Raw genomic sequence first — 18748 nt, forward strand, 5'->3', positions numbered from 1 at the left:
CAAAAGGAAAAAAATATATTTGCAAGAAGACACAATGAAAGACTAACTTTAGATCAAAGCTTGGTTTCTTTCTTATTATGTTACTGGCTGTAAAATTATGTGATAATTTACTAAAAAAATTAAACCTTATTTATAAAGAGCATATACTTGCTGCATAATACTGTAAGTTTTGCAATGTTAGGCTTACTTTATACTTCAATTCTATAACATTTAAAAACATAGAATGTTTAAAAATTCAGTATTATTTGGATCAATTTTCCAAGGCACTATTTTCTTCCCTTCCCAACCATGAATGTTGAAAAGATTCTTGTTCATTAGCATGGGGGGATGTGGAACTTCAATCCTTCACTAAATAGCTCTAAGTTTTTTTCAAAGTTTCAAACTTTGGCCTTTTTATGCAGGCCTTATCCTTTATTAGTATTATTGTCTAAAACCAGTACCCAGTTTGCTAATGATAAATATTTTTCTTTAATGACAACCAGCCAAGCTCTGGTGGTCTAGTGGCAAGAAGGTGTACTGCAATCCCAGAGCTGCACGGTTCAAATCCACTAGATGCTCTGCTGGAGGAGGAACAATTTCCTCCTGTACCAGTCAGATCTGATTTGACGGTATACACATACACAAAATAATAAAATAAAAATTTAAAAGTAAAAAAAAAGAATGACAAACCAATGAAAAACTTTTACTAAACCATGTAATCAGATAATCAGTCCTCACTCACTTTTTATCCAGTTAAAGGCTGGATAAAGCCACTGTCATTTTAGAAACTAATTCGCTCCTAAAAAACTCGTTACTACTAGGAAACCAAGAAGTCCGCCCAGACTGCTTTCAACATAGATTTATTATTTACTTGCCTAGTTTTACAGACACAAAATTACTAAATTAGAATTAAAAAGAAAATGGAGTAATAACCAAAATTAAGACAGTATTTACTGTAGTAAGTCATAACATCATCAGAGATCCTAGCTCAAAAAATTATGAACATTAGTGTTTTGTTTTTCTTAATGGCAGAAACAATTATGATAAATATAGATGAAGTCTATTTTTTCGTTTACATATATTATGAGAAGTTTGCGTCTGTGTGGTGTTGGGGTGTTTTTTTTAATAGCTAAAGACAGCACTATAAATAGAAATGGGGGAAAATTCACACAGAACAGCTTTTTAAAATGGTGATTTCACCAATGCTGTTAATGTTTCTAAGCAACTGAAGCCCTGTGCTAAAAACAAATGGCTGGGAATGACTCTGCAAATAAAGACATGGGTGTTTCTAAATGTGTCAAATTCTTTCTTCCTTTATACCTGAAGAAACAGGTATCCACTGCTTCTATCTGAATCAGTTTATACAGGCTATTAATACAGGCTAACACGGATATTATAATATGGATGACCCTCTCAGAATGAATAATCATTCTGAAAATCCATGCAATTTAAAGACTCAGTAAAGGCCATAAAAAGACACAGACTTTCAACAAGAAGGGGATGATTACAGATATTTGAAATCAGAAGCATTACTTGAATCAGAAAGTATAATAATTTGGTTTGAATGATGATGCAATATGCAAGATTTTATGTTGGTATGTGCCATCAAGCCAGAGCTGACTTATAGCTGACCCTCAAGTGAGCTTTCAAAGAAAAGAGGAGACTGCCCCCATTATTCTCCTGAAGCAGCTAGGCAATTAGAACTGTGTGTCTCTGTGCAATGCTTTGCCCTCTAGGTCTCTTAAACTCCCTTATCTTATACACTGCATTCTATAGATTTCAACAGGACAACAAATCCATCCTTGGAAAATCTGACACAAATACATTTTAATATAGAAATTAAAATTAGTGAACAAGAAAAACATAACACAAAAAAAGGAGTAAACTTGCCCCATGAATGAATAAAAGATTCTATAATTAATTTTGGCAAAAATAATGAAAATAATTCAATAACATAATTTGTTAAATTCATCGTACACAATAGATTCAGGGCACTCTAAATATGATATAAAGAAAGGAAATGAGTAATTATAAAGTATTCCCTCAAAGCACCTCAATATACCTCCTGAGTAATATGTATTTCTTTTAAAGTAAATTAAAATATTAATTCTTAAATGTACTACTACTCATCCAAATTTATTATTTTAGTTAATAATCCATTAACAATAGTTAAAAGCTCTCTTTGATAAAGTAACTGCCTTCTTAATTTCACTTTCGATTAGTACTAGCGATTTCTAACTGTGAGTGTACCTGGTATAAACAGTGGCACACACTTCGAAGCTGAGGTGGGAATTCTGAGGAGGAACTGATGATGGCATGGAAGAACTTTTCAGTCATCTGAAGGAGATTCCTCTGGTTTTCTTCAAGGCTTTCTGACTGTTCTAACCTATTAAAAAAAAAAAAAAAGAAAACAAAACTAAACCATACACTTCTGCTTACCAAAAAAGGCACTACTTAAAAGTGATGCTTTAGCAGACATTCACCCAAAGAGCCTGATTTGAACTATAGAACAGTTTTGGTTTTTAAAAGACACCAATTTTGACAACCAGAAAATATTTAACATAAAATTAGTATTAGGTGTGATCATAACTGAATGTCTTTTTTAAAGTCCTAACTGTTGGAAACAATTTCTCGGATAAGCTTTAAAATACATAGGAAGAGGAGAATGGGGCAATACGGAAGGCAGTAAATAAAGTAACAGCAGAATGCTAACTAATCACAGTTGAAGCTGCACGACAGGTAACAAAAGTTTATAATATTAAAAACATATTATGTTTGAAATAGACAAAACACCACCAGATGTATTCAAACTTTGTAAATAAATCAGAGTAATATAAAAAAAAACCACACAAAAAAAACCAAAAAAAACGCACCACCACATAAATAATTTCGTGGTCATTCCACCGACCAAGTAAGAGTATCTTGGTTTTTGTTTTCCTTTGATAAATACAGTTATCACTGTGACCTTTTTCAATATTTATTGTTTATAGACCTATTACTCAACTATTACTTGCTTTCTTTTTAATACCAGATCCACTGATTCTTCCTAAAATTCTTTTTTCATTAGTTTCATGACTTTGTATTGCCTACTTGATTCTACCTTTATTTTATGTTTACTTTTCTGGGACAGCTGCTTTTGTCTTTAAACTTGGGACAGCACCTCCACTGGAGCTCTGCTGGTGGAAAAGTAAAGTACGAAGTATTGGACTCCACTATACAGCCTATTTTGGAAGCAGGAATGGCATCCACTTCCTAAACAACATGCCTCGGAAAACTATAAACTGAGAAATGACAATAGTTAAAGAAAGGCTTAAGGTCTTTTGTTCATAAGGTCGCTATGAGTTACGTTCAACTCGATGGCAATCAACAACCACCACCACAGATGTTCTATGGGAGAAAACAACTGGCAAAAAGATTATAAACCAGGAATCTGTCTGGGACAATTCTACTCTATCCTCTAGGCTCACGATGAGTCAGAGCCAACTAGACTGCACACAACAGCAATATTCACCACGACCACCTTCCTTCCACCTTTGTCAACGTATTAAACCACCTAGGATTCTATTATGCAGACCTATGCACATAATTCAAATCTGCTTTTCTAATCAAGTCTGTACTTTCTTTTTAATCATAAAGGATTTCTAACATACCAAAATTAGATATCCATGTATATATTCTAAGATTTAATAAGTATTAGTTTTCAACTATATTGCTTCAGTTTATTTTTGTTCTAAGAGCTATAGCTAAAAAGCAAATTCTGTCCCATTTTTCTCTTTCGAGTAGCTTGGAAGCAGGAGTGGCATCCACTTCCACAATAGCTTGCCTCCGGAAACCCTATGAACCTGGAGAGAGGATGAAAGACACCCAAGTGTCGAGGACTCTCCTTCATAGGGTTGCTATGAGTTGCCTGCGACTTGACAGCACTTAACAACAACAACAGTAGGAGAAACAATCTAGAAGTAGAAGGTAATTCTTCCAAATTTTAATTTTCTATGTGTATATGCCCTTAAAGTATCAAACACACACTTCTTATACACACAATGCATTTTACAAATTTTCATAACTTATATTTTCATATTTTATGTTTGAGATTTATCTGTATTGTTTGTACATAGAAGTTTTCTCTATTTTAAATACTGAGTGTCACAGTAGTTAAATGCCATGATTTCTCTCTTTTCCTATTAATGAAATTGTTGTTGTGCACCATCTAGTCAGAAACGACCCATTGCTAACCCTCTGGCAAGTTTTCAGACACAGTTAATTGCATGGGAGGAGACTGCCTATCTTTCTCCTGTGGATTTGAACTGTGTGCCTTTGGGACTGCAGTGCAATTTAAATTTTTTACTTTTACGTATACCACTGCAATGAATATTCTTATGCATATACAAGACTATCTCTAGGGCAGATGGTCTTAAGAAATTTAAAATTAGAAATGTTGAGTCACTGATTATATATAAATTTTATTAGATACTTACAGTTTTACAAACAGTAGTATGTTAAAAAAATTCTCTAATATGCACAATTGTGATGTTATTTTTACATGTCAATTTGGTAAGCCAAATGTCAATTTGGTTCCCAGTGGCTTGGTAAAGTACTAGATTAGTGAAGTTCCACAATGTAATAAATCAGAGAAAAAAGGTGTTTCCTCAGGGTACCCTTAGCCTTCAAACTAAACAGATATTTTGAGATTGAACTCATTCTCTCTCTTTCTACTCTACTATCTTCCTGTGGTCAGCCTTAAAAGAACATAGTGAGACACAGCTACAGATCTGCAGCCTATTACCTGACTCAAGGGATTTCAGTTCAAGAGACAGTCAAGAGACTTTTGACAGGCCCGCCGGCTGCACCCTTGCAGGTCACCCACACACCTGCAGGTCACCTGCATGCAAGATGATGCACAGGAGATGGCGCGGGCCCACCGGCTGCCCACACAGGAGATGACATGTGGGAGATGGTGCGGCCCGCTGGCCGCCCACACAGGGGATGTGCGCCCCGCCACCTGCAGGTTTGGGTTTCCATGGACAGCCAGAGAAGATGACCACTGATACAATGGATTGTTCAAAGTCACTGTTTGCTCCCTTTCCTATAGGTAACCTTAACACTGAGTTTTACTTCAGACTTGACCCTGAACCTGTGCCAGTGACAAAAAGGAAATACAACTGCCAGCTAAAGAAGCAAAGGGGGACGGAGCCTCTGGGTTCAACCAGCCATCCCCACTGGACCCACCTGGGAAAACACTCTGCAGTCCAGAGGGGAGCAAATGACAGGAAAATATCTTCTAACAGAACAAGAAGGCAAGCAGCCTTAACCCAAGATCACCAGTAAGGTGATAAAGTGTCCTCCCTTTCCCCCTTCACATCAACACCCCTGTTCAGCATGAAGAAGCCAGAGAGTCTCCATCCAGTTCCCAAATCAATAAGACAGTTGGTTTAAATACCACTGGAAAATGCTTATCATTCCCCTGTAGCATCTGGTCCCCACTGGATCCTTTTCATTTCCTTCACCTGCTCCCCCCACCAAACAATTTCTGCAGCTCTGCAACTGCCTCCCTGCCCATCCTCACCCTTCTGCCCCAAACCCTCGCCTCCTTGTACCCCCAATGTTTTTCCCAATTAAAAAAAAAGTTAAATACTAAAAAAAAAAAGAGAGAGAGAGACTTTTGACAGACAAGAGACTTTTGAGTCAACAAACTTGTCTACAATCCTTTGAAGGAGCTTTGGTAGCAATGGTTAAATGTGTGGCTGCTAATCAAAAGGTCAGAGGTAAGAACCCAACAGCTGCTCCAAGGGAAAAAGATGTTCCAGTTTTCTTCAGCAAAGATTTACAGCCTTCAAAACTCTAGGGGCAGTTCTACTCTATGCTATCAGGGTTATGTTGTTGTTATGTAATGTACAGTTGGAAATAATTTACAGCTATGCTTCCAGCTGGTTTTCAATGGCAGTAAATGGCACAGGAGAAGATCATTCATCATTCTCCTGCATCAGGGTGCTAGGAACTGCAATTACTTGATGACAAACTACTTTTAAATTTTATCATCCCATGAATCAGCATGAGCCTCCAGTCTGCCTTCTTGCCAGTCCCCAGAATCATTTGAGTCAATTCTTTAAAGTAACACACACACTCTGTGTACAGAGACGAACACACTAAGAGTCCATGAGTAATCTGTCAGTCTGTCCTAGTCTGATGTCTGGTTTACTGCTGTGATGCTGAAAACTATACCACCAAAATTTCAAATACTAGTATGGTCAGTCATCCACGGTAGACAGGTTTCAGCAAAGTTTCCAAACTAAGACCAACTTGTAAGGAGGGTCTGATAACCACTTCTGAAATAACTGGCAAGTGAAAACTATAGAATAGCAGCAGAACTTTGTCTGATACAGTACTAGAAGATGAGTCTCTCAGGTTGGAAGGGGAGAAGAGCTACCTCCTTAAAGTAGAGATGACCTTAATGATATAGATGGAGCAGAGCTTTTGAACCTTTACTTGCTAATGTGCATATGAGCAAATGAAAACACCCAATAGTAATCAGAATGTGGAACATATAGAAAGTATAAATCAAGGAAAATCAGAAGCTGTCAAAAAGGAAATGGCATCAATATCCTAAGCATCAGTTTGTTGGTAGATGCCACTGAGTATGGCCCATAGCGACTTTATGAACAATGGATCTGAACCCTGTGCTATCCCGTGCCATCCTCACCATCTCTGACACACTCGCACCCACTGGTGCAGTCACTATGTCAATCATCTTCGTTGAGGATCTTCCTTTCTTTTGCCACTTGTCCACTTTTCCAAGCATAATGTCCCTCTCCAAGGAATATCCTCTCCTAGCAACATGCGCAAAGTATGTAGTAGGCATTAGAGTGTGTTGAAATGATCAGTCTCAGACATTTGGAATTGGATAATCATATGGTCTCCTATACCAGGAATGATAAATTGAAAAGGAATAATATTACATTCAAAATAAAAATCTACCCTGAACTGTCAGTGATAAGACAGTATCCAAAGGTATGTGAAGTAAACCAGTACAGTGGAATAATATAACTATTATACAAATTTTTAAATTAGCCACTATTGCCAAAGTTAAAGATGCTGGAGATTCTTATCAATTTATACAGTCAGCAAATGATCAAAGATACAATCAAGATGCACTGATACCGCATAAGACCATTAATTGTAAAAACAGGAAAACTAGTAAAGCATGTTTAGGGACAAAGGAGTAAAAGGTGGGAGGAGATGAAGGAAATGGGAAAGATCCAGTTGGGGACCTGGAAAGACTGGGTAATGATGTGTAAGGTCCCATGGTGATTGAGTTTATAAAACATAATGCATGGGAATGACTGCATGAAACACAGTATGAATGAAGAATAGTATGAAATGCAAAGTATATGAACTTTGTGAGCAAACTAATAATAAAAGAAAAAGCAAACTGGTGAGTAGGGAGAAAATTTGCAACAATGAACGAAGGGAAAAATTCAACTTTTCTGTAAACTTTCATTAAAATCACAATTTAAAAAAAAGATGCACTAATAGTGACTAGTGATTGGAATGTTACGATAAAAAAGACTGATAGTTGGCGAGCTCTGGTGGCCTAGTGGCAAGAAGCTGCAACTGCAATCTCAGAGATGCACGGTTCGAATCCACCAGATGCTCTGCTGGAGAAGGAGGAACAATCTCCTCCTGTACCTGTCAGATCTGATTTGATGGTACATACAAAAAATGAAATAAAATAAATTTAAAAAAAAAGACTGATAGTTGGAAAATATACCTTTGGTCACCAAATTTTGTAAGACCTGTGACTTATTCAGGAAATTTTGGTGTTATAGTTCATAGGAACTTGTTTTGCTAACCCAAAGACCACTGCTCTCTGGCAGTTCAAACCTACTGGGCAGCGGCATTTCAGGAGAAAAATAAGCTATCTCCTACCATGTGCTTCACAGCCTCAGAAACCCACTGGAGAGTCAGTGATGGGTCCATTCCGACATGACTGGAGTGAATTTAAATTTTTTTAATAGCATGTTCATTTTAAGTACTTGTTTTCCACAAAATAAACAGAGATATGAATCATATTGACAATATCTGTGAAAAAAGACAATAAAAAGAAAAATCTCTATCATCTAGACAGGGCCATTGGCCAACTGGAGAACAGACCAACAAATGCTGATATAACAAATTCAAGCTGAAGGTGAAGAAAATAAAAACAATCCATGAGAACCAAAGGGCAGGCTTGAGTATTTCCTATTTATAGTTAGAGATCATCTTAAGAATAGATTTGCATTCAAGATTCATGATTGAGATCAAGAGAATTTGTGAGATGAAAAACTTTTCTGTAAACTTTCATTAAAATCATAATTAAAATAAAAAATTTTATTAAAGAAAAAAAGAGGTATGAGATGTTATCAAAGACATCACACCTGGAAAATGGAGATGACCATTTAAAAAACTAGAAAGAAAGAAGATCAGGGTTATTGGATTGATAGACATGGGGTGAGACTCTGGAGACTAGGGCCCTTAGTTACCCTCCAAACCTGGAACTGAAATCACCTCCACGACTCAATTTTAGCCAAACAACATGAAGACTATACCGGATTCAGTAACAGTCAGGAGGTTCATACGCCTCGGAACCATGAACCCTATGGTCTAGAGGGTAACAAAGAGCAAAGTTCAGAAGACAGAAGGGTCAGGAAAGGAGGAAAGGGATTAAGTGAGATGAATGGTGTTATATGGTGAGGTTGGCAATATATGTCACAAAACTAAATTTTTTTTTTAATTTTTTTTTAAAAGTTTTACTATTTTGTGTGTACCATCAAACTGGATCTGACTGGTACAGGAGGAGATTGTCCCTCCTTCTCCAGCAGAGCATCTGGTAGATTCAAACCGCACACAACAAAACTAAACTTATATAAATTGTTGAAAACAAACTAATCATAATTTTTAAAACTACAGTTGAAAAGGAATTATTTTTTGTCCATCTTTCTCTATCCATTTTGGTTTTGAACTTGGGCAAAGAAGAAGCTATTATTTGTTTGGTATCTCCAATTCTAACAAATTCCACACACCACTTTAAAATAAAGTACTTTAAAATAAAATACAACATGTACATACACATATAGTACACAGAGGTTAAAGTAGAAGTTCATATGAAAGAAGGATAAAGGAGTTCTAGTGGTGTATTCTGTAGGAGTTACATGGCCAACCCAAACGCCACATCTCTCTCTGCTGGTTGTACTGCAGAAGAAAGATGGACAATCTCCTCTAGTGCAATTTACGGCCTTAGAAAAGCTAGAGGGCCAGCTGTGTCAGTTCCAACTCGACATCAGTTCAGCTCCTCACAAATAAACTAAATCTGAGACAAGGCAAAGAACTCTGTCCTTTATCTTACAGTCACTGGAGAGGCTTCTAAGAAAGTAAGTGACCAAAAAGTTTTGTTTCAAAAGAATATTTCCTACAGAATGTCACCTGAAAATGACAAAAACTGAATGCCAGGATGATGACTAGGATACTAGCAAAATAAATTATGACAAAGTCAAATTATGAAATATTATAAAGCAGAAAGAACAAGATTTTCTTTTTACATGGATACAGATCCAAGATATATAATTAAACTTAAAGAAAATCATGTTGCAAAGCTAGATATACAATATTTAATCTTTTCTATTATATACACATAACTATATTCTATATATGTAAATATGTAGAAAAAGCGTGCAAAAACTTATTAAACCAGAAACAGTGCTGTGTCTTTGGTGGGACTAGAGGTGGTAATCAAAGAAGTCTTTCAAGCTATCTTAATCTTTCATAATTAAAACCTAACTTTGTTAGTCAAGGGGAGAAACTAAAGGGTCTTTGCCTCAAACAGTGAGAATGAAAAAAACTGAAAGCAGGTGTTTATGAAACGATCACACACCTGGTAGGATCCACTTCAAAGCTAACATGTTGCCAATCAGAGGACGTGATTACAATTCTTAGTAAAGGATCCAGGAGTTTTTGTAGGTAGGTAGCACCATATACCTAAAGAGATGCACAAATAAAAATTTATTATATCTGTTCCATGTATGTCTTGGGGGTGGGGAAAACAACATGTTGCTCTGTACATAATCACTGTTGGATGTGACCATATAAAAAATGGATACAAACCTTGAAACAGAATGTCATTATTTTACTGGCCAAGCTGTTGCCTCGGAAAAGAGTCTGCATGGAATCTGCCAATTCTACTTCCTTAGAAAACATGTTCCAGAGCAACTGGTAGAGTAAATGTCGAGAATCAAATAAAGTAACCAGAACTCGAGCTAGTTCATCCTGGAAATAAAACAAATTCAGGTTAGGATAAACTGCACTTATCTTTAAGCATGAAGGACTGGCAGAAAGGCAAATGCAAAGTTGACAACAACCTGTCAAATCAAGATAAATGTTAATTTCCCCAAGGAATGTATCTGTGTACAACAGATGACTGCTTATGTATCCCTATTTCAGATTCACTGCCATTGAGCTGAAATGATTCTCAGCTGACTCTCAACTGGATTTCGAAGGCTGTAAATCACACGGGGAGCGCCCATCTTTCTCCTGGGGAGTTACTGGTGGATTTGAGCTACCAGAAGGTAGTTAGCAGGGTAACTTTTTGTGGACTACACCTCCAGAGTTCCTTATATATCCCTGTACTGGCTATTAAATTGAAGGATTAACTAATAAAAGGGACATAAGAGAGGCATAAAAATCAGAAAAAGTCTACCACTCAGCTCAAATTATTTAAGGAAATAAAGCTTAGCAATGTAAGATGATAAAATTACTATTCCAGAGCCTAATTTTGTGAGCATCATCTAAGGTCTTAAAAGTTTGAGGGTAGCCATCCATGATACACTCACTACAGGAAAAATTGATTTAGGGACTACATGTAGTTAGGAAAGAATTCTCGTAAAGGGTTGTCAAATATTAAAAATTTGAGGTATATATAATAGTTTGTTTATAATAACAAACAAGCACTATTTTGTGATATGCATTAAAATATTATTATGGATATATTTTAAAGGAATGATCTTTTAGTGTATCTGAGAGTATCTCTTAAATGCTTTTTGTGTACAGAAAGTTAACACATATACTGAAACATTTGTCTGTTTGATATTAGGTATTAACGGTCCCTTTTTAAAAAATTATGAACAAATTTTACTTTAAAGACAGGAAAGAAAAGGACTTGCTCATAATCCAATGACTGCCTGCATAGCTCTCTACTTATCTTGAATAAAAGAGACTGAGGAAAACCAAAGACTCAAAGAAGAAATGAGTCTGTTAGAGTAACAGTGTATCTGAACTATTGCCAAATGAGTGAGACTAGAATTAGATGGGACCCGCTACCACTACTGACTGTTCCAATGAGTGACACAAGAGAAGGTCCTAGATAGAATAAATTGTAGAGCAAAACTCAAATTCCTAAAAAAAAAAAAAAAAAGGAGCCAGATCTAGAGACCAGAGGAATCTCTGAGACTAATGCCCTAAGATACTCCTCCTATTAATGAAGTCACTCTTGGAAGTCATTTTTTTAACCAAGTAATTGTCAGGTGCTATCAAGTCAACCATGACTCACAGCAACTCTATGAACAACAAATGTTGTTCTGCCCTATTCCACACATCCTCATATTGGCTAATAAGGCAAACATTATCACCTGTGAATAATGTGTCCTTTAAAGAATCAGCTACCTGTAACAAAATGGTCAACATTTTTCCAAAAGCAAACATGAAGAGTCAAGAAAGGGAAAGAAAATGGGACCAATGGGGGAAAAAAAAAAGAAATAAAGAGAATGTCGATCAAAGTCAAGGAATAATTTACATAAAAAATATTAGATGTGAATCTGATCTGCTAGGCAACATTACTAAATAGGAGAGTATCATAAAAACAAAACAAATTTTTGGAAAAAAATACAAATTTTCAAAAGTCATTTTGCATTTATACATAACAGATCTGAGCTAAACTTCAACTTGACTCATTGTCATCGAATGGGAACAGAATAGCTTCTCAGGCTGTAAATGGCACAGAAGGGACTTCCCAGCTTGCTCCTCTATAGGTGCTGCTAGACTCCACCAGCCAGAGAGGATCCCCCTCTGGGTTCGTAGTGCAGCTCAGTATGGAGTTACTCTACGACCAGAGCTCCATTTATGACTCACTAAAAAAGATTTACTCTAAAGAAATGATACTTCTAAGCCTTCCACCTGTTTTTTATTACAAATATTACTGAGTATTTTTGTTCTACTCAGTGGTAGATACTAAAAAACATTCAAAACAGCCATTTTCAAAACTGTGAAAATGATTTTTGTACTAATTTTAGGTTTCAAGGAAATTTTATCATTTCCTTTTTCTAATTCCTTAGCTGTAAGCAGGATTTCATTTTCATTCATTAAAAAAATATTTACTTAGTGCCTGCTGTGTGCTAGGCTCTATTCCAAGAACAGGAACGGCACTGCACAAAACAGGCAAGGTCTCTGCTCTCATGGAAAAAAAAAAGAATCCAAATAAATAGGACACAGTGAATAAACATTGCAAAGGAAATATACTGAGGTGATCAGACAGATTAGCTAGGTTGATTTTGACTGGATAGCCAGAAAAGGCCTCACTGACAAAGAGTCATCTGCACTGAGACTTAAGAGGATGACCACCTAAAATTCACGAGAGGAGTATACCAGTCAGCATCAGCAGCAAGTGTCTTCAAAGGTGGAAGCAAATCTAGTATGTTTGGCAACAAGAAATCTATTTAATATGATTTAACTTTAATGAACAAGGAAAACAGCACAAGATGATTCAAAGGTGTATGACAATTGGTAGGATGTTAGACATAAAATCTATAAAGAATTAAGACCCTGCAAGCTTTTATATAGAAATAAAATAACAGGCAATGACAGACTGCCTTACTTATAATTTAATATACTGAATCATTTTGGATACAATAAAAACTAAATTAAAAATGGTGTAGTTTTAGGAAAATTTTCTTTCCATTAAGAGAGAGGCCAAACAGTCATATTCTTATTCTGTGTTTCAAAATGCATAGCATCACAAATCAAAATGCAAACAGCTCACTTTAATGTTTATACATTACAGAAAATGAACTGTAATCTAGAGATGGTAAACAGGCACGTCTTGGATCCCAGTTCAAGCGTTTCTAGCAACTAACTATGAAATTTAGCCCTAATTATTATTAGTAAATAGGGTATTTTGAAGTGTCTGCTATTTGTGAAGTACTCTTCTTCCTATTTACCTAATGAACTTACCCACTGAGAACAAGGGACCACGATGGCCAAGGCCATAGCTATAGGGAGCTCTCCCTGATCACCCATCATTGTGACCAGTTCAACCAGCCTCTCAAACCGATCTGCCAACACCGTTTCTGCAAGTGTATCAAATTCTGTGCCTTGTTGGAGGATTTTTGTCAAAACTTCCATAAACGTAGCTCTTGTCTGGAGATCTTTGTGATAACCTAATCCTGATATAAACAGATAAAAGGTAAATTTACAAAAAGCATGGTCACATTAAAGCATTCCTTGTCTTCCATGCCAGTCCATGGTTTTACATTCCCATGTGTAAAATTTATCTCACCTATGGAATGCATGAGGCCACTGTCCACATTAGCATTGAGTAAGTTTGACATTGCAAGCACTGTACAGTGCCTCAGTGACGCCAGCCTCCGAGACATGCCACGTTTCCTACCACCTGTTTGTGCGTTTTCATCTTCGACTTCACTGCAGTCATTCAAAAGGTTCATAAATAATGTGAAATACCTAAGAAAGAAAAAGACTCACCCTTACACAGCAAAGGTCACATCAATCAGAACACTAATATGCTATGATATATAATCACATCATATGATTAACCACAAACAGGTGTATTATTTATTAGTGTGTTACTTTTATTGTTCAGCATATAAAATTAATGGTCCAAATAATTTAGACAATGTAATTCTAGATGACTTATTAAGTAAATCTAGTTATAAGTGACCCTTAAGAAAAGGTCACTGATCAAGTTGTTGTTGTTGTTGTTGTTATTGTTATGTGTCGTCGAGTCATTTGTGACTCACAGCGACCCTATGTACAACAGCCCTAAACCCTGCTCTATCCTGTGCCAATCTCATTGCCTCTGACACACCCATCCCGATTACCCCAGTCACTGACTCAATCCACCTCATAGAGGGTCTTCCCCTCCTGCGCTGTCCCTCCACTCTGCCCAGCATGATGTCCCTCTCTAAAGACCTGTCTCTCCTTACAACATGTCCAAAGTATGTCAGGCGAAGCCCCAGAATCCTTGCCTCCAAGGAGCAGCCTGATTGAACCCTCTCTAGGATGAATCTGTTTGTTTTCTTGGCAGTCCATGGTACATACATTCAATACTCTTCTCCAGCACCACAGCTCAAAGGCATCAATTCTCCTTCTATCCTCCCTAGTCATTGTCCAACTCTGATGCATAACAAGTGATTGCAAAAACCATGGCCTGTATCAGGCGCACCTTAGTCTCCAGAGAGACACCGTTGCTCTTGAGTACTTTAGAGAGGTCCCTAACCGCAGACTTTCCCATCGCAATACGTTTTTTGATTTCCTGGCTACTGGTGCCAAGAGTGTTAACCGTGGAGCCGAGCAGACTGAAGCTGTGAACAATCTCAACCTCTTCACCATCCATCCTGATGCTACCGATTGGTCCAGTGGTGAGAATTTTTGTCTTCTTGACATTGAGCCTCAGTCCATATTGAAGGCTGCAGTCCTTGACCCTCTGCAGTAAGTGCATGAGGTCCTCCTCAGTTTCAGCGAGCAGGGCTGTGTCATCTGCATAACGCAGATTGTTGATAGATCATCCACCAATCCTAATGCCACCCTTCTCTTCATAGAGCCCAGCCTCTCTGATCAAGTTGGGTTCTTTAAAAATCATATAGCACAGTTGTTTTTCAATCACATCTCTGCCATGGGACTTCTTCATGCATATGTTTTATTTGATAAGACAGCAGCATGGCATGATAATATCAAAGCAATTTGGTTTCTTTTCTAAATATAACATTCTGCACTTGTTTGTTTTGCTGAATATGGGGATTTGCTTTTTACTTTGGGGTGTTTTTGGGGTTTGTGACAGAAACTTACTTAAGAAATAACTGTGATTTGGCTTCCATCAATTCCACACCGTCTCCTTCTTCAGGTTGTAGAGGAAGACCAGCCAAGAGTGAAACCACTGCTTCCATGCTTGCCTGGTCAAGATCCCTGAAGAAAAAAAAATTCTTCAGTCTACCTTCCCTACCTCTTACATACACATTCACTCTCTCTCACACTTTTTATGAACTACTGATTTCATTAAATAAATTAATAGGAATTACATTAATAATCTGAGTCAATATGCTAATCCTACAATGCAAAGAATTTTCTACTTAGGGAAAGGGGAACTTTTTATGAAGTAATTGTAGCAAAATTAAATCAAAATGACTTACTATAAAACAAGATCTGGAAGATATATATATATGAATGGTTACTATACAGTCCAGTCTTCTATCACCTACAGATATTTGGCAGTCTTTATCATTTCCACAAACTCGAAACTGAAGAGTTACATCTTAGAAAAACTCAACACAGTTGCTATTGTACCATCAAGTCAAAACCGACTCACAGCTAACCCTTCAACAGGTTTCCAGAGGCTGTAAATCACATGGTAGGAGATTGTGCATCTTTCTCTCCCAGAGTAACTGGCAGATTAGAATAGCATGCCTTTGGGTTGGCAGCACAATTCCTTATCTAAGACAGCAGAGCTCCCTCAATATAATTAGGTTTCTCAAATAATACTTCTATTTATCTAAATTAAAAATAAATATAATGTAAAGATTTACTGATAGAGCCCTGGTGGCAAAGTGCTCAGCTGCTAACCTAAAGGTCTGTCTGCCTTTAGACTCTACCAGCTGCTCTGAGGGAGAATGAGGTGGCAGTTTGTTTCCATAAAGATTACAGCATTGGAAACTCAATGATAGTTCTACTCCACCAGTGTAGAATCACTATGAGTCAGAATTGATTTGACAGCAACAGGTTTGGAGTTTATCTTTAAAAGGCTCTACATATGGCGAGCATAGTCCTTCTGAGTTTAAAAGGGTGACAAGCTGGTATAATGCCTGGTCTTAAAAATAGTCTAGAAATGGATTAAGTGGTCTAATGCACACAAAATGTGTTTTTCTAGCTAAATCTTTCTTTGTTACTCCTCCACTCACAGCAATTGTACCTCTTACAATAAAAACTTGGACTGGGGGAAAAAAGCTCTACATACTTTATTTCTCAATAATGGTAAGACTATCATTATTAATAGTGTGAATTTTCTAACATTTATTTTTATTGAAAGTCTTACAGTTAAAAATAAATACTGAAGAGTATTTAAAATTTAAATTCAAAAGCATGCTATTTGAAAAAACAAACTTTACATGTAAAATATGAAGTAGAGTAGCTACAATAAAGTGATATTAATATCTAGTGCAAAACCTAATATATAACAAAAGATCATTCTTTCTCTTTACCTGGTAAGACATTTTACATCATCATCTGCTGCTTGGTTTGATGTCCCCATAACCCAGTCTGTCAGGTACTCTACCATCTTGTTCCTATACAAAAGCAGAAAAAAGGAAAGAAGCATTTTTCCCCCTTAAAGTGTGTCTCTCACACACACACACACACACACACACACACACACACACACACACACCGCTAGTCATATAACAGTTTTAATAGTGCAAATAAGTTGCCAACTAACCCAGGTGACATGACAGAAGAGTACAAACAGAACAATGTACTGGGTATTAATCACTCACACTAGCCCTTTACCTTCCTAACAGTTTAAAAAGAGAATTGATCAAATTCTTTTACTTCGTAACAGAAAAATTTTAGAAAAAGGGAACACTGACATGGCACAAGCCTCTGGAAAATATTTCTATTTTAAAAAAACAACAACAGCAAGCAACAGAGAGGAAAATACTTAAAATATTCCTTTTTCACTCTCTAAAGCCTTCACAGATAATCAGGTACTTAATGAGGTTTACAAAATGCTGCTTTATTTGACAACTCACCTAAATTTCATCTCTTGACAAAATGAGAGGTCATCTCTCCTTGCCATCATTACTTCAACCAACTGACACAATTTTGTTTTTATTTGAATTGCATGGACCATATTCCCAAGTACACGAACGTATCTATTTAGACACAGAACAATTTTCCAAAAAGATTATCAGATAAAGAAAGGGAACTCTAAATTATTTTACTCTAAATGGCATGACTCAAAATTTTTTACATATATGAGCATACATATAATTTCTGCAATTATATTGTCATACACTATTTGAGGGATCAGTAATAAAAATGAAGGACAGGTATTCCATTAAAAACTACTGATAAAAAAGAGTGTTGGTGGCACTGTAGTTAAAGTGTTTCGCTGACAACCAAAAGGTTGGATGTTCAAATCCAACCTTCAGCAGTTCTGCAAGAGAAAGGTGTGGCAATCTATTTTGTAAACATTTACTGTTTTGAAACTTTGTAAGCAAGTTCTACCCTTCCTCCAGACTCACTATGAGTCAAATTTAAACACTTAATTACTAATATCAATGCATAAAAGGTTTATCTTACCCCTTAAAATATATTTCTGCTACATTTTATCTAATGCTTACCTGACCAGATTTAGCATCATAGTTTCAATGCTAGCTTGTCCCAGATGTTCAGAGCTGCCTTCAGTATGATTATCTAGTAAGTTCTTCATTATAGCTATAGTTTGCTCTACAAATTGAGTATTGGTGTCAGTTAACAAAACCTAAACACGGAACAAAATACATTGTCATCAATGCACAGATGATAGTGTGTAGGAAGATGAAGCTGCCTGACTTAAATCTCTCATACATGCAAAAATACACTCACAAGCATGTATCAAGCACACAGTATTCAAACCTATACTAAAACATTCATACCTCCAGGCACATACATACCGAAGAGTTTCTAAGAAGCCAAATCCTAAATTACGTAACTTTTCTTTCTCCATTCACTTTCTGTACATTTTTGGGGGGGTTTAAGTTATAAATGAGCTAGTCATGCCAGTACTTAATTTAAATAACGGAAAGAAACAAATTAAAAGAAAATAGAAAAATAAATTTGGGAACACTTTACCTGTCCTTGGGAGTCAAAAAACTTGCTGATGGTATTCTTCAGCTTATTAAATAGCATTGGATAAAGAGCAGGACTCAATTCTAATCCCACCAGATCCTTAATATTGGTCCGTATCTGAAGTCCCACTTTCTCATGGTTACACACCATTAAGGATAGTAGTCGATCCATAAATTTGCTGACAGGTGTGTCCGTGTTTCCTTCTGAAGACATCACTGAAATCATGGAACCCTTACGTTCACTAACAGGGCCCATGGGTGGGCTATAGGTTGCTAGGCCAGAATTGCTTCTCTGTTGCAGGCATACTCCACCAAGTGCACAAAGGAAGCCAGTCATGTTGATCCATTCCTGTAGGGAGTCTGTATCTGATAAATCTATGGATCCTCCTCCACTCACATGGGACATTCGTCTCTTAACAATGGTCTTGTGAAGGCTTTCTGCGGCCTAAGCACAAAATTTTTGGACAAAACGTGAATTCAGACTAAACTGGCTGGTGCACCTGACAATTGAATATTTATCACTTCTTTCATGACAAATGAACATTCAAGATCAAGAAAAATCAAGATCTGAGATTACATATACCTTTTTTAAAAAAACAGAGCTACTAGTCTATTTTGCCATAGCTAGATTAACA

The 18748-nt window shown here is 36.6% G+C and overlaps 1 protein-coding gene across 1 annotated transcript in view; it reads right to left on the reverse strand.

Moving 5' to 3' along the window:
* NF1 (neurofibromin 1) overlaps window positions 1-18748 on the reverse strand; it is a 330500-nt gene that overhangs the window by 144304 nt on the left and 167448 nt on the right. Inside the window, exons 19-28 of the mRNA XM_006891069.1 lie at window positions 18118-18558; window positions 17628-17767; window positions 17034-17156; window positions 16488-16571; window positions 15082-15198; window positions 13556-13737; window positions 13231-13442; window positions 10114-10275; window positions 9884-9987; window positions 2230-2365 (exon numbers count right to left, since the gene is read on the reverse strand). Coding sequence (XP_006891131.1) covers window positions 2230-2365; window positions 9884-9987; window positions 10114-10275; window positions 13231-13442; window positions 13556-13737; window positions 15082-15198; window positions 16488-16571; window positions 17034-17156; window positions 17628-17767; window positions 18118-18558 — 1701 coding nt within the window. The remainder of the gene's footprint in view (window positions 1-2229; window positions 2366-9883; window positions 9988-10113; window positions 10276-13230; window positions 13443-13555; window positions 13738-15081; window positions 15199-16487; window positions 16572-17033; window positions 17157-17627; window positions 17768-18117; window positions 18559-18748) is intronic.

This window comes from Elephantulus edwardii, unplaced genomic scaffold (genome assembly GCF_000299155.1).
Source record: "Elephantulus edwardii isolate Elephantulus edwardi_28Jun2011 unplaced genomic scaffold, EleEdw1.0 scaffold00094, whole genome shotgun sequence".
NCBI classification, from domain to species: Eukaryota; Metazoa; Chordata; class Mammalia; order Macroscelidea; family Macroscelididae; genus Elephantulus; species Elephantulus edwardii.